Consider the following 21,083-nt stretch of genomic DNA (forward strand, 5'->3'; position numbering starts at 1 on the left):
TGAACAAAATTTGAATTAAAATTTAATATATTTTCCTTGTGGGACCTATTTGCCAGAATTTGAAGGAGGACCTGTTTGTGGGGGTTTTCATGGGTTTTCTTCTTCTTTTTTTCTTTTATTGTTCTGCCTCATCATAATTTTACTATGAAAACAATAGATTTCAAGTTCCAGAGCTATGCTTTGTTCATGGATGTGTTATATTACTAAGTCACCTCTAGTTAAGTGATTAGAACTTGGATTAAAAATGCAGGAGTGGACAAAAAATACTAACACTCTCATTTGAACCCCTTTGGATGAATTTTAGGTTTTGTGGAATGATGTAGGAACTCAGTGAAAACCTAAATAATAGGAAATAAAAATATTTCCTAGTGACCTCATCCTTTACCTATGAATAGTCATATACGTCATCACAGGATTCATTTGGAATGTAAGGACTAGTCTCACAGCACTTTAAGTGAAGATAGACAACTCTGTTCTGCTTCACAAGGAGTTGAAATTGTCCAGACCAGACAGAGAGCACTTAATCCTTCTTTTTTTTTTGTGGTGTGTGTTGGGGGGGTGGGTGGGTCTTGTCTGAAATATATGCTGGGTGACATGCAGCTGACAGGCAGTACAAGATTCCTGTGATTGTGTAGAATGACTAGAGAATAGCTTTGATTTTTTTTTTCTTTTAAATTTTTATACTTCCAGATGGCTTTATATTTTTATCACTTATGTCCTAGTCAAGGTTCGCAGTATTTTCAAATTCAAAATTTAGTTTCTATAGTAAACGTGTGTAACTTTTTATAATTTTAATACAGAGTTCTTTGTAGAATTTCATTTTAGAGCACTGAATTGACACAGACTGTAGTTGAAATAATGATGAAACAGAATAATTTAAATAATGAGCAATTTCTTTCGTTATAGATCAAAGTAACTGAACAGCAACAGCTGCAGTGGTTTTCTTGTATTTTCTAAATAATTGTAATTGTGTTAATAGGCTGTGCTTCAGTTATGATCAGTGTATTTCCTTTTTATTTTCTGTTCTTTTTCAATCAGTAATTTAGGCTTTTTTCTGAACAAAAGAAACAATATATCTACAGTACTTGTTTATCATGTTACTGCAATGCATTAATTAAGGTGAGCATTTGTGAAGTTGTACTCTACAAGATGCTATAGTGGCTTTTTGAAACAATTAGCTAGAGCATATTTATGCATAAATCTTATAGCAACAGAGATATGAAACAGGAAGTTAAATAATAAATTATTTGAAATCAGGTCTTTGATAGAGAAATATGTAATTTCCTGTCATAACAGCTCCAGAAAATTACGTGTCAAGAATATGGGGGGGTGGTGGTGGTGGTGTGTAGATAAAAATGGTGACCTTTAACCATCCTGGAAATTAAAGGGGAAAATATAAAAACTTAACACAAATATTTAGCATTTATAATTTGTAGTTCAACATTTATCTTTATTTTATAACACTTCTTATAGCTTGTTAGGTGCTTGCATTTAGCTCAGATACTCGACTTTGGAAAAGCTGATTAGTTAATTCCTTGAATGTTGTCAGCAACCGATTTATAACAATTTAAAATCTTTTAAAACTTTAAAAATACAGCAGTTCACTGTCTATTTATTTTATCCATAATTTTTCACGTGACCTATCTGTCGTCTTTTAGGTTTGTTAACAACATCTAAGACATGGCCTCACAAACTGTGTGCACACTTGAATAACGTTACAGCCATTTGATACTATGTTTTGCAGGGGCTTCGCACATGTTGTAGCTTTCAAGCTAAGACCTTGCATAACTGTTTAGGTGCAGTTTTGATCTGTGTTTTAAAAAGCATGTGAAAATCATGACAACTTGCATGTTGATTGCGCATGTGCAGCATTGTCTACTCATTCCTTACCCGGGGTTGCCAGAGCAACCTGAAGTTTGGAATTTCCTCAATTTTGAGTGCTTAACCTTTCAAGAGGTCATTACAGCTATTTAGGCTACTGTTCCAAAACATGCTTCCCATACTCTCACTATCCAAAGGATATCTTCTCACAGATAGTGGCGGTCTGAGCACAAGACAGAGAGTGAAGACTCCCTCAGTTCTGTTTGTAGTACTGATGGATTCCCTCTGTAAACAGGGCAGTACTACAGCATCTTATGGAGCTGAAAGCATTAAGAACTTGTTTCCTATAAACGCTTAATGGTCTTTTACAAAAATAGTTGTTTAAAATTGTTTTGTATAAGATAAAATTGTCCTTTGAAGGTCCAAGTCAAACAGTGATTTATTTACTGATCAAGTTGGTTTTTGACTTCCCTTGTGTGTGTTCCTGCCTTTCCAGCAAAACGACAAAATTAGAAGTTTTCTTGAAAATATGAGTTAAGGCTAATTCAAAATGGAGAAATCTTTGCAACTGAAATATGCTACTCCTAAATTCTTTATCTCTGATTATAGATAAAGTGTTCTGTCAGTATAAAACAACAAAAACACAGTTGTGACCTAGACACCTACATCAGCATACCAAAAAATGTAGTACTGCATTGAGTTTATGTGAAACAAAACCCATACTTCATAAGTATTTGTATTAAATTTTGAAAAAGGATGGAAAAGAAACAAATGTACATAGCTGCAGACAATATGTGGCAAAGAAAGGCAGTTAAACCATGATGGCTGTAACCCCATAAGATTGAAAATCTGAGACACAAAGGTTCTTTTGTCGTTTATATGATGTGATCTGTTTTTCAGTACGTGAGTCACTCAGTTGTTTCATAGGATAGTGACCAGATTTCCAAGATTTAAATTTAAGCAAGTTTTATCAAACACGGGATTTCTTTAAATTCAAAATCATAGCTTCTCAATTTTCTACTTTAAGGTAATGCAATTGATTTGAAAGAGACATTTTAAAAATTGAAATAGTGTAATTTTTATAAAATGCCTTTATTTCCTCACAGACTGCTCTTATTTTCCCCTATGCTTTCAGAGATCAATTTTTTTTTTTCATGAAACAGCATTCATGTTACCAGTAGCTTACTACTGCTTGCTACAAACAATTCTGGATTTTTTACTAAAAAGATGTATTTGTTGTCTCACAACACTGTTTTAATTAGACTACTGGTTTCACTGGCCCTAAATACACTTTTTGTGTGTGTGTGCAAATACAAAAAAGGTAGAAAATTGGTGCAAGTATTTATTGTTCTTTGTCTTTAGTAAAATGTGTTGATCCTGTTTTTCCTGTGTGATGGAGTCTCGGCCTCAAATCTCCATCGTAGCTGCATAATCCATCTTCCTTTTTTTCACCAGCTATAAAGCTGCTTAGCTTGTGTTTCTGGATAAGAGAGATCTTTTTTTTGCAGTTGTGTATACAGTACCTACTATGTTGCGCATCACAGCTTCAAGTCTATCAGCATGTAAAAGGAAGAAGGTTGAGTAATTACATAGATAATTTGCATAAGAAATTAGACAGTTCTTGAAAATTGTCTGAAGGATTCCATGTGTGGTTATAAATAAAGTTCAACTGAAAATTGTGCAAGCTGCCTGAAACTTGCATCTGAATGTGGTCATTAATGTTTCTATGCTTGGAAATTTTTTTCCTAGGGCTTCCAGCTAATCCAGCTCAACAGTTACTGTTCCTTTTAGTTAAAGATCTAAAAGCAGAGATTTGAGGAGAAGCTAATATGAGCTATGATTCAAAACACACCATTTGTGATGTATTTTGCATTTCAGTATTAGAAGAAAGGATTGTGTGAGCTACCTTGTCACTCCGTTGACAGAAGGCTTAGGAACGAGGAGGCTGAATTATGTCCCATCCAGACCTTACTACTAGTTTACATAAATTCACGTTTTCAAGGCTATCTTCATGAGAAAGACTTGTGCTTCCAAGAAAATTACGCTTTGTAGTGTTGGAGAAAGGAAGAACTTGGACAACCTATTTACTCATTGAGTAAAAACTCAGGTAAAAAAAAAAAAGTTCTCTAGCAGTGTAATGATTGACTGAAAGGCCAGAGAAAATGTATGTTTATAATTTTATTCTAACCACTGTTGGTCAGATATTGAAACTGTTACCCTTGAGTATTTCAGCTTTATAGAATATCATACTTACCCCAGAGCAGAAGTAGCTTTTGGGTTTTGTTGTGGGGCTTTTGTTGTTTTTTGCTGTTTTCTGGATTAAAAGTCAGCAGTTTTTAGGAAAATGTCTTTTTACCACTGATGGTTGAGTTGTGTATTACCAGGAATTTTTTTCTAAAACTCAGACAGTTTTACAGCTAAAACACTGAGATAATAAGGATGAATGCAGAGGATCAGAAGTTAAGGGGCAAGGAAAAGTGAGAGATCAGAAACAGTATCTACTGCTAAGAGTGATGAAAGTTGGGTGATGGATGAATGTATACAATCTAAGCTGAGGAGAGCGGATTTTCAGACTGGCAAGGCTTTCTGCTTAGTAACTTATTTTTGCAAGTTACCAGTAGTGCTGTTTTCTGAATAGGTTATGTATTTGCCCAAAAGGAACGTTTCTTTGAAACCATTCAGCTAATTGCAAGGAACTTTGAACTCAAAATGTGCTTGCATGGTCAGGGTGTGGGAAATGTGTAACTTGAAAGTTGTTTTCCTTTTTTTTTTTTTAATTACTTTTGTTTTTCTTTCTACCATACGTATACTGTGCAGCAACGTTTAACTTCCTTCATCCACTATCTGTATGTGGAAGTCAGAATTCAGCTGCTTAAAATGTCTTAGTTCCAATACTTTTTTTTCCTCTTTCTTTCTTTCTTTCTTTCTTACTTCTCTGAGGTGGACATCTATGATGATTAAATGTGTTCCAGTAGTACACTAGGAAACCATGGTGTTGAGTATTATATAAACATAATGACAGAAGATTCCCCTGTGTCCTATATACCCCTGGAAAAATGAGGCATGGGAAGACTGTGACTTGCTCAAGTCTATACAATGAGTCTTTTTGCAAGAGTGCAAAACTGCACTCATTTTTCCTGAGTATCCATAAAATTCTAGTGCTTGAACCACATTCTTCCCCACTTCAGCTATTAATGCTGTTAATGGTAGAGTGTAGTGGTAACGTGTAGTGTTCTGTTTGCACTATAGCATCTTTTTTTTTTTTTTTTTGCATCAGTCTGCAAGGAGATCCTTTAGCACTGTTTGGTGCTAAAACTTAATGTGCTTTGCAGCATGATGATGTAAAGGTTTAAACGAAGCAAAGAAATATAATTATTTACTCCTATGCACTTTTACTTCTGTTTTTCAGGGTGTGTTCTTGTCCTTCTGGTGAGCAATATATATATCCTACTTAATATGAAACTACATGGAAAGCAAATAAGAGAAGCAAGCTTGTGATTCATTTGAATTTAAGCAGTAAAACAGGAAGCTTTCTGAATTAAAATGCTGAGTTGAATTCTGCGTTTCTGCATTTGTATCACTTCTTTACCTAGTATAAAGTGCATTAGTTTTTGCTTTCAGAGGAATTCTTCATTTTCCATTTCAGCCAGGAGAATAAAAGGGACTACAGTGGCAACCCATGGCAAACCAGTTTAAAAAAAATTTCACAAAGGAGGAGTGTATGCCTGTATTTGATGGGGGGGTGTGAAGGGTCGTGTTCTCTTAGTGATGCTTAGTGGGTAGCTCGTCTTCCAGACAAGGAGAGTTACTCATGGGAGGGCTTTGTAACTTTTGTTGAGTATTCTGTCCCCAGTCCAGCAAAGTAAAGCACTTTTAAGTCACAGACTTATAGAATAGTTTGGGTTGGAAGGGACATTAAAGATCATCTCATTCCAACCCCCCTGCCATGGGCAGGGACACCCTCCACTACACCAGGTTGCCCAAAGCCCCATCCTACCTGGCCTTGAACACTTTCAGGGATGGGGCATCCACAACCTTTCTGGGCAACCTGTTCCAGTGCCTCACCACCCTCACAGTAAAGAATTTCTTCCTAATATCTAATCTAAATCTACCCTCTTTCAGTTTAAAGCCATTACCCCTCAGGTAATAGTACTGATATATATATATATATATTTGTTTAATAACTTCTTTCATGGACAATAACCTTAGTTGAAAGATTTAAAATTATGAGTGAAATCGAGCTTTTCAATCTCTACTTCTTTCATTTAACTTAGGTTGGTATTAATCAGAGATCTTACTCCTTTCAAGGTTTAATGGAACTAGTGTATATAAGAAGTTACAGACAGTTCACTTATAAGATCATTGCATCTTTATTCGTGTAAGCAAACAAATACTGTGCTATTTACTATTATTAGCTAAGAAAATTTTGAAGTATCTTTATTGTCTTCTGCAGTTTAAAATCTGGTACTATTTATGAAGTATTGGTTGTGGGCCTGAAAGTTTGTGTGGTTTTGTTTGGATTGTGTGGATTTTTGTTTGTTTCTCTCTTGTCTGTATATTAGAAGTGTTCATATAAATAACATGAAGAATGCTATAGTAGAATGCTCCATTAATTTTTTCCCATTCCATATCTATTTTAAATTGTCAGTTCATTGAAGGGGTAACTACCAAAGCTGATTATGAAATAGCTTTGGATCCTGCCTGCTTTTGTGGTGTGAAAACTACTTGCTAAACAAAAAGACAGAAAAATTTAGAATGGAGTTTTCCAAAAGAAAGAGCAAGAAAACTAGTTTAAAAGTCCTAATGTCACAATAACCGAGAAAGCCACATCTTTAAAAGTGGTATCAACGCTACTTAAGACAATGCCAGATTTCAGTTTGTGTGTGCATTTCTTTTGGAAAGTAAATAGCAAGCCACTCTGGCTGAATGAAAAGATTTAAGAGGCTATATGATCCAAATAGCTCTTACACAATTTGCAAATCTGCTATTTTTAGTTGCTGGAGTTTGATATTAATTTGCATTAGGAAGTACATAAACAGAAACAACTAAGCCGGCATAAGTAGCTGAGAGTATAGAAATACACAAGAAATACACCATCTTTTAGTGGTTAGCATACTCAAATCCAGCAAAACAGTTAGTTGATCCTTTCCTCAAAAGGAAATAATTCAGGAAGACAAGGTTGATTTATGAGGTGTAACAGTCTTTGTAGCACCGGATATTGAAGAAACTTTATCTTGGACATGGTCTTAGCCAGAAATTAAGATGAGATCTCACACTTGAGGTATTAAAATAAATTCATAAGCATCAGAAGTCAACAGGACCAAACAGGGAAAATTCTGAGTTTGAAAAGAGGTTAAGAGTATATGAAATACTCCAGTAGTGAAAATAACAGTGTTGCTTTAAAAAAAAAAAAAAATCCTTACTACTGAGCCTTGCAAAACTTCAGAAATTTCTAGGGATGGTTATGCATTGTTTAAAACAGTCAAAACAAAAAACCACATACATGATACAGTAGAATTCAAACCACATAATTTTTTGCAAAGATAATTGATATGACAGAATTCTTTGTGTCGTTAAAGCAATGGCTGAAGAAAACCTGGTTAATATTATTTTGAATTTTCCCAAAAGTTTTGAGTAAAGTTAAGCATTCACAAAATGAGACAAAATATTGTCTTGGATCAAAAACTGATTAAGATGGGAAACAATATTAGGAATAAATGATCAGTTAGTCTTTTGGTTAAAAGCTAATCTAGGTGCAGAAGGCATTTCCATGTAGTAGGGCCTAGAGTGTCAGTGTATTCATGAGCTGTATTTAGGTATTAGTTGTATATGAGGCTATATGTAAAATCAACCATTGGATTCAAAGATAGTTTGTAATGTCTGAATCATGGTAGATAAAAAAACATAGCAGGGAAACTAACATTGATTAATGCAAAGTAGTGTGCATTCAAAAGGGAAATTCGAATTGCTTATACATCTAGGTTTCAAATTAGATACATCTGCTCAGGAAAAAAAACTTAGCAAATAATTTTCAAAGGCCCAGTGAACATTTATGTTCTTTTCATAACTAAAATGTAAATGATGTTAAACACAGGCGTACAACAAAGAACAGTATGGAGTTTTTTATAATTCTCTTGTGTAGATCAATGATATAGTCTTCTAAGGAATACTATATGCTATGTGGGTCCAACATACACCTGTGAAGTGTGTTACAAAATGAAAGGATTGAGAGGAGTACGATATGAATGATCAAAAACCTGAAAAAAATCTCCCATGAAGTCAAATTAAGGGGCAAAATGTGATTGCTTATGCCAGAGAGAACAGGAATGAAGACATGAGTACAACCTATTATGTGCATGAGGCAATAAATTGTAAATAAAAACTGTAAAAAGTAGAGCAAATAGAAGTTTTTCATCAGACTAGTTCTTAAAGAAACAAAGGGATATTAGATGTAATCAAGGTCAGAAATTCAGGACTGAGAAAAGAGAGCTCATTTTAGCGTGCATCTCATTGAAATACAGAGTATTAAGACAAAAAGATTTGGAGATATTAGAATTTGTATTAATTATAATTCTTCCACCAAGCAAGATATGTTTGTTGCCATGCTTATTGTTCTTGAGAAAACCATATTGGTTGTGGAGGGCTGGCAGGATGCAGGTGTTGTAATTTAGAGAGATTTTTATAATTTAGAGAGCTAGCAAAGTTTCATTAGCCATTTTTATTACTAACTTTTTGAGTTTTGTTCTCCGTGGGAGGGTTTTAAACCTACTCAAGGTCACATATTTTTCTAGTTCTGGTAACACGATCTATTTTCATCTAAGTTTCTTGTCAAAGGACTGCATCAGTCTTTATGTTGCTTAACACTGCTCCGTGTGTGGACTGCTAACTATGTAGCTGAGAAGTTAGTGACATCTCATGGTAACCATGGAAAATTACAGGCGATTTGGGGTAGGGTTTTGGCGATTGTAATTTAATGGACATTGCAAATGTTTTCTAGGTCAATACTCTTTTTTAATATGCTTGTACATACCTCTCTCATTTAATTTTCCAATGTTTGTTATTTATCTAGAGACTAATTCAAGTATTTCTAAGCTTGACATACTGATACGTGTCAGTTAGCGTCTGAAGTCCAGATGTTGTGGTATGTAGTACCTATATATTTGTCTCTTACAAAACAATTATATAACATTATTGTCTCTCCTGGTTTTACTTGTTTTAGGTACAAAGTCAGCTACAGAGTATGCTAATGGTGGTTATGATATTGTGTCACCTGCTCCATCAGTATATTTGGGCACATTTCAAATTTTGCATCTCCTGGAAGATCTAAAGATGGCATTGGAAATGCTAGAGGATCCTCAAGAGAAAGAAGCATTGCGAAATCAAATTCCGGGGGCCACAGCAGTGTGTATACGGGAGTGGTTTGAAGAGAATCTGGTGAGTAGTTATTTATAGTTTTTCCATTTTGTTTACAAACAGCATTGGTTCAAGTATTTTGATACTTCAGTTGTTTTTATTGTAACTGAAATCTGCATACTTAAAGAACCGCAGGTGATAATGAGCAATCATAGAAATTTGTGAGGATATTACCACTTTGTGTGCTGATTACTAAAGCAATACCTATATAGGAGTATAATACATTGGTAAAGACCTTATTTTGTCCTTGGTGAGAGAAGAGATAGTAAAAAATACACTACCAAAAAAATACCTTTTCTGTGGGTTTTTTTTTTAGTTTGGTTTGATTTTATTGGTCCTTTGCTGGAGATAACAAATAAGTTTATAACTAGTTCTAAAACTTTTGATTTTTAAACCACCAATTTGGAATATGGTGGCATTGTCTGTTGAAGGGACAAATTCAAATTGGATGATTCTCCTATCCTTATCCTTGCTACATTTCCTTTACCTTAACTATAGGTGTTATGAATCTCCAAAGTATTTTGTACACCAGACAGTGATGGTAAACACAGGAAAGCTTTAGCTTCTGAATGTGAGACGTTCCTATGGGATAGATGGGGATTAAACATTTGACTGTATTGGAAAAGATTGAAACCAGGTGAGGAGCAGATCTTCAGACAGACCTTTAAAGAAGAGACTCATTGAATGCAAAGGAAGAGAAACAACTGGTCCTGCCAGAACACTCCTATTCACCAAGCCTGTTACTGCAAGTGAATGGTGGTTTCCTAATGAGTAAAAGCTACCTATCACTTTCTCAACTTCAGAAAAGTTTTCTGGATGAATGGATTTTCTTCTGGCTTTGTCGATGCATGTTACCTTTCTGTAAAATTGTATCTGTAGCTTCTGGTTCAGTATTTATCATCTGCTACTGCTATAGCTGCCTTGTGCCTATTGCAACCTAATGTTGTTGGAAAGGTAGCTGCTTTTGTTTGAACTTGTCAACTGCTGGTTTGTTGACATTCTCCACAGAGCACAGGTCTATGGCTGGAAAGTCCTGTTTGGGACCATATGAGGGAAAGGAATGAGGATTTGGTACTCTCTTTGAAACCAAAAGGTGGAGGCAATGTTTAATTTGCATTTACAGTATTAGATTTTGAGTCCAGTTCCTCAGGCTAGCTCTTACTGAATTCCTGCCTTAGCAGAAATTTTAATGCTTTTTCAAAGCTTTGCAATACCTAAAAGATATTTTTAATGCATAAAAGACATAATTTTTCAGAGTGGTTCACAGCAAAGTTGGCCCTGAACCACCAAGCTGAACAGTTTGAATCTGGTGGTCTGGCTTTTCGCCTCTCTGTTGCAGAAATATTAAGCTAGCTTTTCAGCTCTGCAAGGTAGGTGACAATTAATGTTTTGACTCATATTAATCTATACATGTGTATCTCTTCCTTTTCATGGGAAACCAGCCAAAACAGAAGCCACAGTTCCCTCTTAGAGTTGCAGTTTACTGATGTTCTAAAAGCCTTGTCTAGTGCATCAAGAGTAGGATTCATGTGATAAAGGAATTGGGCAGTCTGGACTCAGAACAGGGAAATTGGTGGTGCAGAGTATCTCTAGTGCGGTATGCCAAGATCACTGGGTTTTAAATATTTTGCACTGTTCTGTATTGACGAATTCTGCACTTTTAAAGACATGCACAGGGAGGGTAGTGCATAGTTGCTGTGACTATTATTTGAAAATGGATACTAATCTATGTATTTGTAGATCTTTTTTATGTTTTTAAAAAATGCAAATAATTTGTAAGCATGTGCACAACTTCCATGGGCTTCAAATGCAGAAGAGTTTTCTCCGCTGACAAGCAGCAGTTTAACTTGGAAATTGAGGAGAAATCTGATAAAATTCAGCTCAGTTCAGTGAAATGGAATATGTATTTCATCGTTATGTCCCATACTGAAAATTCCTTAATTCCAGCCCAAAGCTGTGAAACATGCTACTTGGTATGCGAAAAGGAATAGTCAAGGTAGTAAGCTATAAAGAGTGAGTAGCTCAGTGAACCCATTCACGTTGGAAGTCTCAAACAAAGTTTGGTAATCATTAGTTTATGAAATGTTGGATCATCACAGAAAAGCCCTGCTCAATTCCCATAGTTTAAACACATCAAGATTGAAGCGGTTTGATGATTTATTAAAGACATAAATAACTAGAAATCAGTGAACTGTATATTTAGGATCAACATCAGCAATACAACAGATAAACCAGAATACTAGATGTTTAAGAAATGTTAAGGAACACCTACAAATTTCTACATGCAGTTCTGTAACTAATTCCAAAAAGTTAAAAATCACACAGGTATGCACACGTTTCCTCTCTCACAGCTGGTATTGGTTACAGGCATGAACAGCCTCTTCTGTGTGTGTGGGTTCCCCTATTTACACACATCTCCTGATGGTCATGTGGGTGCTTTATCTTTTGTGTGTACCCGTGGAGCTCCCTACAGTCTGCTAGCCCATGCGCTGGTGAGCAAGCACCCCACGAGTTCGCACAGACACCCACGAGGTGTGGGTCTCCAGTTGTTGCATCTGGTAACTGTCAGGTAAAACATCATTGCATAGAAAATGCCAGATGATCTCAACTGGAATTTGCTACAAAGCGTCTTTTCTAAGCATTCTCTTGAAAGTGTAGGGTAATAATTCAGTACAGAGATTTGGAATATATTTTAATTGTTGTATTCAACTGAAATATTACATAAAAAGGAACACTGGTATCTGTAGTAATAGTAGAATTGTAACAAACTTAGGAGTGGATGGTGAACTGATGCTTTTGAGCTCTTTGTTTTTTGTTTTGGGGGGTTTTTTTAGTGCTATTATAGGTTGGATTGTGGGGGATTTTCTTTTATGGGAAATTTAATTCCACATCTGTTTATTTTCAGGGTCCATGCACCTTCCTTTGAAGCTAGAGGCTTCTCTAGCACGTACCAAATGAGCCACTGGTTTTAGAGAATATAGCAACTGCTTTGTTTCTAACATTATACAGGAACAGGTGAAGTCAAAAATATTCCCAATTTATCCTGACTAAGAATATCTTAGAAACTAAAGACACAAAAAGCAATCTGACATTTATTTTAAAAGCAGATAAGCATGCTCCTTTCAAGAAAAGAGTAAGTGGTATTTTATGATTATTCTTCACTTAAATGTGTGCTTGAAAAATGTATTAAAACTCATTGCAGCTGCCATGCTTAGTCAAGAATACAAACAATGTGCCTTATGGAAATAATTTGAATTTGTGTTTTGCTACTGCCCTGTATTGGCTGTTGTGGGAAACCACAGAAAGAGTCAGAAAGATGGCTCAAGACTAGTTTCTGCTGAATAGTATCAAACAGCAGCATTTTACAGCTCAGATTTTTGCTTAAGCAGAAGTATGGAATAGAAGTCCCAGATATTTTCTCGTGTTCCTTCTGCATTAGCAATCATAACCTAATGCAGCCCTGACGCTCTTTGAGGCAGAGTATGGCTATCCCCGCTAGTTCTGTCTGTGCCACGCAGCAGTAGTTGGGATTGCAGGTTAGAGAACAGAAAGTGACTGAACCTTCGTTGTATTGTTTGTTTGTATTGGAGGATCACCTAGAAACTAGAGCTCCGTTGTAGTACAACAGGAAAAATAACTTCTGCAGAAAATTGCCCCTCGGCCTTATAATTCAAGTAGCTTTGCAGCTTTGATACTTGCCACTTTGTGTGCTGAACTACACCTAGCCTTTAAATAAATAAGGCTGTGCAGTTTAGCCTCTTGGCCAGCTTTGCGGCACATTGGCTTATTACTGATCAGTCAGGAAGCTTCGGTTATGATTACAGATGCTATTGCTGGTGTCACTGGAGTCTTACCTTCCTTCAAGTCCATAGTACCAAACTATGGAATTTATCAGACATGAAATATCACCAAGTTGTGTTTTGTGGCTTGTTCAATATTTTTTTTTTTAAACAATTGTAACTGTTATGTTCTTTGGTCTGTCTGCTATAGGCATGAATACCAAAGATGTGGGAAAACTTAGATATGCTTACAGCGTAAAAACTTCAGATATTGTGTTTCATACCTGATACTACCTTGCTGGCTTCCTTTTTTGAAATCATCTGGTTTATTCTTTTTTCTATGGAACCATTGGTGGTGATTTGGTGTTTCAGTGACTTGGTGGAGTTATATTTTGTGCTTATCATCTACAATCCCCTAAGGCAGAAGCACACCATTTGTGGAACTAAAGGTGTGCTTTTCGAAAAGGCTCCTTTTTGTGTTTCTGTGGTCTGGGATCTGTGATCACATCAGGTTCTTGAGTTTACGGTACAACTGGGCCCCCTAAGTGTGCTGCCACTGCTTTGAGATAGGTGAAATAGGTTTGACAAAGGTAGCACTGAATTTAGAAGTATTATTACTATGTATCATAGAATGAGGATTTAACAGTTGCTGTAACTGCACAAATCTTTTGACAAAGGTAAAATGGAACAAAACATCATTAATTATAGACTTCTAACTACTTAAGAACTGTATTAAAAATTTTTGCCTCAAAGTGAGTATGTCTGGAGTGTTTTACGTGCTTTATGATTGTAAATTCTTTGGCCTTAAAAACAGAACAAAAAGACCTGGGAATTATCATGGAGAGTTCACATAAAACAATTTTGTGTATAGTTTCAATGTTTCTTGTTAAATATTTTAGTATTGCTAGTGACCACATGACGTATCACAAAGCAGGTAGTAATGTCAGCATTAAAAATTAACTGCTGCAGTAACAATTGACTGTTTGACTCGGTGAGCTATGAGAGAATGTATTTAGTTACAGTTTCATAACTCTAAATGAACTTCTACACTGTTAATTCTTTTTTTTATTCTATACATCTTTATGGAACCCTTTTCTGAGTAAAGAGGACCCCCAATGTTCTTACAGTGCTCCTAAAATGATTTTAAGCATGAGTGAAAGCCTCATTTCCAGGGTGGCAAAACATGATCTTCCTTCCAGTGGAACATTTATATTTAAAGCAAGCCACTTCACCATGTAGCTTTATATACTGACCCTTAAAATGCCGTTTCTTGAAAACTCATTAGTATTTTCCAAATTATGTTTTTTCTCAGAAGCCTAATTCTGAAAGTCTTTCTAAATGTTCTAAATTTGAGGAAACAGGAAGGGGAGAAGAGCAGAAGAAATAGTAGAGGAATATGTGGTAGAGGCACTTTGTTAAAATAATGTGATTTCCCTTATGGTAGACGCTGTGCCTTGTCTCATTTCATGCTCTGTGTTTTTGTAGTGGTAAAACCAGACTTTTTAGCAGAAATAGGATAAATACCGTAAAGTCTTGATTGCCATTTGATCATGATTAATGTCCAGAAGAGATTGTTTCCACTGTGTGTTAAAATCAAGGAATTTTTTTTCACCAGTGCCTTCACAGGGACATGGATTAAAACAGTAGACCCCACTTCAGAATTCTGACTTGGTAGAGTTTGTGAAGTTTTGAAATTACTTCAAAGTTTTATTTTAAGCTGTGTTGGGTTTGCGTGGCAGGGTTTTGGTGGCGGGGGGGCTACAGGGATGGCTTCTGTGAGAAGCTGCTAGAAGCTCCCCCTGTGTCTGATACAGCCAATGCCAGCCGGCTCTAAGACGGGCCCGCCGCTGGCCAAGGCCAAGCCAATCAGCGCCTCTGTGATAACATATTTAAGAAGAAGAAAAACACTTAGGGAGAGAGAGCTTTTGCAGCCGGAGAGAGGAGTGAGAAGATGTAAGAAACTCTGCAGACACCAAGGTCAGTGCAGATGGAGGGGGAGGAGGAGCTCCAGGTGCCGGAGCAGAGATCCCCCTGCAGCCCGTGGTGAAGGCCATGGTGAAGCAGGCTGTCCCCCTGCAGCCCATGGAGGAAGGATGAGGGGGTGTAGAGATTCCACCTGCAGCCCGTGGAGGACCCCACGCCGGAGCAGGTGGAGACACCTGAAGGAAGCTGCGGCCTGTGGGAAGCCCACGCTGGAGCAAGTTCCAGGCCGGACCGGTGGACCCGTGAAGAGGGGAGCCCACGCCAGGGCAGGTTTGCTGGCAGGACTTGTGACCCCGTGGGGGACCCCACGCTGGAGCAGTTTGCTCCCGAAGGTCTGCACCCCGTGAGAGGGACTCCATGCTGGAGCAGGGGAACGATGAGAGGAGTCCTCCCCCTGAGCGATGAAGAAGCGGCAGAAACACCGTGAGATGAACTGACCGTAACCCCCGTTCCCCGTCCCCCTGTGCCGCTGAAGGGGGGAAGGTTGAAGCCAGGAGTGAAGTTGAGCCCGGGAAGATGGGAGGGGCGGGGGGAAGTGTTTTAAGAGTTGATTTTATTTTCTCATTCCTCTACTCTGTTTTGCCTAGTAATAAATTAGATGAATTCCCTCTCTAAGTTTGGTCTGTTTTGCTCGTGACGATAATTAGTGAGTGATCTCTCCCTGTCCTTATCTCGACCTACAAGCGTTTCATTATGCCTTTTCTCCCCTGTTTAGTGAATGAGGGGAGTGAGAGAGCGGCTCTGGTGGGCACCTGCCTCCAGCCAGGCTCAACCCACCACATAAGCATGTGTTCAAGTGCTCTGCTGAAACATAAGTCACTAGTCTCTTTATTTCATTTTTGTCTAAGATTCATTTTACAGAGTTATCTGTCCAGAACACAGGCAGAAAATCACTGCAATGTAGGGTACTTAAATATACTTGAAAAAATGCTTTTATACATTTATAAAACTATCAATAGAATTTTTCAGCAACAGCTGAGTGGGAAGAGAATATATTCTGAGCAATGCCAGTTAAAGCCAGTATATTAATCTGCTGGTAGATTTGACTGTTGGACTCAACTGTTGAGAGTCACGATGGAGCTATATATAGCTGAATCTTCCGATTGCCAAGTGGTATTAACACGTTAGATTGAAAATGGACCAGTAGAGCCTGCTTGGGACAGTGTAGGAAAGCCGTCATTCCGTAAGCATTCATGTTTGGTTTTGCCAATTTGAAACATCAGATAGCTACGTTTTCTGAGCAGTAGTCAGAGTCAAAAGTTGTATGACTCAGTCCTCCACTGTGCTCCAGCTTCTTTTCAATGGGTTGATGATGCAAGGAAGCCCTGAACTGGAAGATCTGGTCCTCTCAGAGTTCCCCAAGCATGTAAGAGCAACTCACAGCACACAAGAAAGAGCAGAGAAGTGTCCTTCATATATGCAGCTATTTATGAACACTAGAGAGTGCCTTAGAGCTAGTGGAAAGGGGTTGTACACCATTTGCATGGAATTTTTCTAAACCAAGCCTAATTTTTTTTTAATGTTCTGTGGTTGCTTTGTCTGAGAGTCGACCCTATCATTTCTGACTGTGACTGCTCGCTGTAGTAGCTGTCAGCAGAGGTAGGAAAGTCTTCTTTGCACAAAGAACTAATAGAAGCTTAAAACAGATTAGCAGTGAGTAGGGCTGATTTAGATCTCTTTGTTAAAATTACATGGTAAGATTAGTGTTTGGCATTTTGTTTCACCTGAAATGCTTAACAGAGCCACCTTTAAACTACAATGACCAGAAGAGATTAAACAGCATTGTGTTATGGCCTTAGGCTTAGAGTACTCATGGAAGAAAGATGGTATTCCTGTTATAATAACAGGGCCTCTATTTTTATATGTTAAATTTTCCAAGATTTCAAGGTAGTCTACAGACATATTGTGAAGTTTAGCCATTGCGGGGGGCAATCTTCACCTTGATACTGTCAGAGGAAATAGAGGACTGCTCTGCAGGAAGCTGTGATTGTATGCAGAAATTACATGTTAGCCTTCAAAAGGATTAATACAATTTATTCAGTTCCATTTATCTAAGACTCTTTCAGCTGTTGGCTTCAGTGTCTTCCTTTGCACTAAGTGACTGAATATCACACTAGTCCATCTTTCCTTTTGTGTCTAATGTTATGCATGGTGTCCCTTTTTCACTTCACGTTCTGATGTTGCTAGAATTTGCAGCTGCATTGCTTTTCACTGATTTAAATATGATACATTGTATTAATTTAACAAACATTAATGTATAAATAGAAGTGTTATGAAGTGTCTGCTTTTTTAGGTGTAGCTAAACGAAACATTGGAAAATGTTTTCCATAAAGGAATTAACAGAAGGATTGGTAAGAGAGAATTATTTTATTAAACAATGGTGCTAACAGATGAGCTGATGGTCATGTAAAGAAGCTGGGAGCAAAATTTTCTTTTTAAAGGTCCTGTATTGGTTTGGAGGTATTACTTGAATGTTAGAGGAAGGGCGTAAGTTAGAGATATTTCTGTATATAACTTCTATTCAGATTTCATAGAATTTGGGTAGGTTGAACTATCTGATTTGCTAAATCTTATCAGCTATGACAAACACAGCAATAATACCATTCACAACAAAATTACTTCATTCTCTTTTGGAATAGTACACTAATAATAGTGGTAAACAGACCTGTATTTAGTTAAAATGCAACTAAATATATTTTCAGGTTTTGTGATCTTTCAAAAATGGAAACAAGCTATATTATTTTAGATGTATACAACATGTTGACGTGATACTCTTCTTCATAAGTAGATAAATGTGCTTTATTTTCCTGAAATAATGAAATGCTTAAGAAGAAAATAATCAATATGTGTGTATTCTTTATCAGAAATAAGGACTTGTAAAGAATTATCTGCAGCTTAATCTGTTCTGGGTTTTTTACAATTTTTTCCATTCTGAAATTTAAAAGAGAAAATCTGATATATGTTATACCGAGGACAGGCAAAATGTTACCTGGTAATGTTGCTGATGTATGTGCAAATATTTGGTAAATATCCTCTTTCAAATGTTTCCTATACTGATTTACTGTATATTTAGTAATTTCAGCAACGCTTTGAAACCTTTCAGACTGAAAACTAAACCTGAATTATTGTAATACGTTGTATGGTAGAATGTAAATATAGTTCTTTAAATATTTTCTTTACATATTGGTGTACTCTTCTTGCCTATAGCAACTGGGAGGGGGAGTGTTCACAGTGATTGTTTTGTTCTGTTAAGTAGAAAATGTTTAAGTTTTATGCAAAAACATAGTATTCAAGTTTCTTACAATCTACATTTTCTTCTAAATAAGTTTCATGCAAAAAGTTATAGCTGTTCTAGAACTTGAGCTGGAAAAAGTATTTCAGCATATGGCAAGGAATGTTTGAAACTGCCAAGAATGTGCAAATGTCTGTGGATGAATTAATGAATAGTAACTTCATTTAAGTATTGGTAATACGTTCTTTATGCAAGCCAAGGGAAGAGAGCTAGTTATTACTTGAGCAATAACCAGAAAGGACATAGTGCTAGAGATATGTGATATCATACAGCCTGCAGATGGGAATGACTCCAAACATGTCAGCACCTGTTTGAAGTACTACCTCCCCCCCACACACGCCCAAATATGCAGTTAGAGTGAGGGCTAACCATGCTGGCTTGGAACTAATGGCCATCTAAGTCCGATTATTTCTGAAATACAGATTTTAATCAAAGAATTAAGCCATTTGGATTAAGTGCATTTTATGCTGGGAAAGGATTATTTGTTCATGTAGCTACATAACATTATTTCTAGTCTGTTTCCCAGGATACTTGTTTATTTTTTTTAAATTATCACAAGTAAAGCAAATGTGCTCTGATACAGAATGCAGTATGGTTTTGTCCTTTTCTTCCAAGAACTTAATCTTTCTCTGTCACTTAGACATTATCAGTTAGTCATGAGTAAGACTCGAAGACAAATTATCTTGCTGGAAAGGCTTCATCTAGATTTCTGAAGCCGTTACCATGTAAAAATGATTTCTTCCTCCATTGTCTTTTGCACAAATGGCCTGAATTTCTTTTTACACTAATATTCCTGTGCAGGCATATTCTCATATTCTCTCCTTCTTGACTCTGAAGCTCTCAAGTTTTTCTGCAGCATGAGAATGACAGGTGTGTGAATTGGCATGCTAGGGAAATTTTTCCCTTTTAAAATCTGATGCTAATCCATTTGTTTCCAAAGCATCCCAAACACTAGGATTGGGAAGAGCACAGAGTAATGGATGTAGGAGAAGGTGATACTAATTTTTGGGAATGAGTAAATTTTTGTTGCATGTCCATACTCAGCTGGATTCTCCTGATGAGGCTGGGAAGACGCATATTTGGTCATTTCAGTTCTTGGCCCTGAAAGGCCAAGTGTATGTTCTTCTAGCATTTTCAGAGGCTGAAGGGTTTTGAAACCAAAATGATTTAAACATTATTGCTGAAAAGGAAGAGAGGTGCAATGCTCCAGGGACCTGGACCTGATGGAGGCTGAAGAACTTTTGCTCTGCTTCCTGTTCCCTTGCCCTCTAAGCTCCCAGGCAATGCAGTGCCAATACAAGAATGCTATTGACAGTTTGCATTTGTGCTGCTCTGAAAGATCATTTAAAAATGTGTTTTAGCACAAATGTAACTGAATAAAACGTACAATTGCTAAAATAACAGTAATAAACGTAATTTTGTAATATTCATAGGGTGGGAGAAAGAGGGACAGTGGTGGAAAAGCAAACAGCTCTCTGCTTCCTCAGCTCCCGCGTTGGTAGGAGGAGGGAATACACCAGACAGTCAGATTGTCCTTCCCTCCACAGGTCTAAGAAGATTTGTAGATGTTTTCTTGCCTTTTCATAGGTCTGGAATGGAGGGACATGAGAAGTGTAACTGATTGTTTAAAGCATTCTGTTACCTTCACTTTCAAAACTGTCACAGCATGTCTGTTTATTATTTGAAACAGATTTAAAATCTTGTTTGAAATACTTCACATTCTGCCTGAGAAAGTAATGGGTTGCTTAACTGAGTGGTTTTTATGGGTTATGTATCAGCAGACGTTCATGTGGCTAACACCTTTGATGTTCTGCAAATGGAGTTTTTAGTTCTACCAATGGTGCCAGTAGTCAGCAGTTTTCTATGAAATTACAGAATTGGCAAAGAAATCCTAATGGGTTTTCATACAGCTTGTGGAGTATATAAACTTTGTTAATTTAAAATATTTTAGTACCTTACATTGCATTTACATTGTTGTAATGTGTGTTATCTTTTATCTTTGGAGACAGCACTGGAGAAAATAAACAATTTGGTAGGGGAACAGAGTAATAACTAGATCATTCTCTCTCCATGGGGTAACACTTCAGGGTGGTGGTACTGTAGTGATGGTGGGAGATTTTTTGGTATGGTTGGTGGTTTGGGTTTTGGGTTTTTTTAATTCTTCTTTGAACTAGAAGGTAGTGCTCAGTGAAGAACTACACAAAGACCTGGATTTCCTAAAAATAAGAAAAAAAAAAATACAGCAGTAACCTGATGAAGCAATCCCCAGATTGCAACATATTTTTCTTATTTTCAAACTGCCCAGAGAAACTAACCTGCTTTTCCAGTGAAACAGAAAAGTATTCTAAGCAAATCTGAGGCAATTGATTTGCATTCAGTTGGTGTCTGAAACTTTTTCAGGCCAAAGCTCAAGCAGGACATAAAGTTCAGCATGCAGGTGACAGGCTAAAAGTGAACATGTGACTGTCTGGAATGTATGTTGTCAATATTTGTGGCTGATAAGATGCAGAAAATTCAGACGCGTTTACCTTTTAATCAGGAAGAATGACTCTAACAGAATCAAGAGGCCTTTGCATGAAATCCAGGACAAATGATAAGGCAGAAAAAAGGTATGTTTGTCATTCTAAATACTTTTAAGAGGAGAAATGGGTACTCACCTAGCTGCAGACGCTACACCAAGGCACTAATAAGTGAGTAATATAGTTTTCCTGTAGTTTTTTTTTAATTGAAAAACACAATCATTATGAGATAATGTGTGGTGGAGTGATTGAAAAGTAGTATGTTTCCCCCTTCCC

At 36.9% G+C, this 21,083-nt stretch overlaps 1 protein-coding gene across 2 annotated transcripts in view; it reads left to right on the plus strand.

Moving 5' to 3' along the window:
* Window positions 1–21,083, plus strand: part of PPFIBP2 (PPFIA binding protein 2) — a 108,329-nt gene that overhangs the window by 25,204 nt on the left and 62,042 nt on the right. For both annotated transcript variants that reach the window (XM_054826818.1, XM_054826820.1), the window contains one exon: window positions 9,041–9,255. In XM_054826818.1, the coding sequence (XP_054682793.1) occupies window positions 9,041–9,255 (215 nt within the window). The remainder of the gene's footprint in view (window positions 1–9,040; window positions 9,256–21,083) is intronic.

The sequence above is a fragment of the Grus americana genome, chromosome 5 (assembly GCF_028858705.1).
Source record: "Grus americana isolate bGruAme1 chromosome 5, bGruAme1.mat, whole genome shotgun sequence".
Lineage (NCBI taxonomy): Eukaryota > Metazoa > Chordata > Aves > Gruiformes > Gruidae > Grus > Grus americana.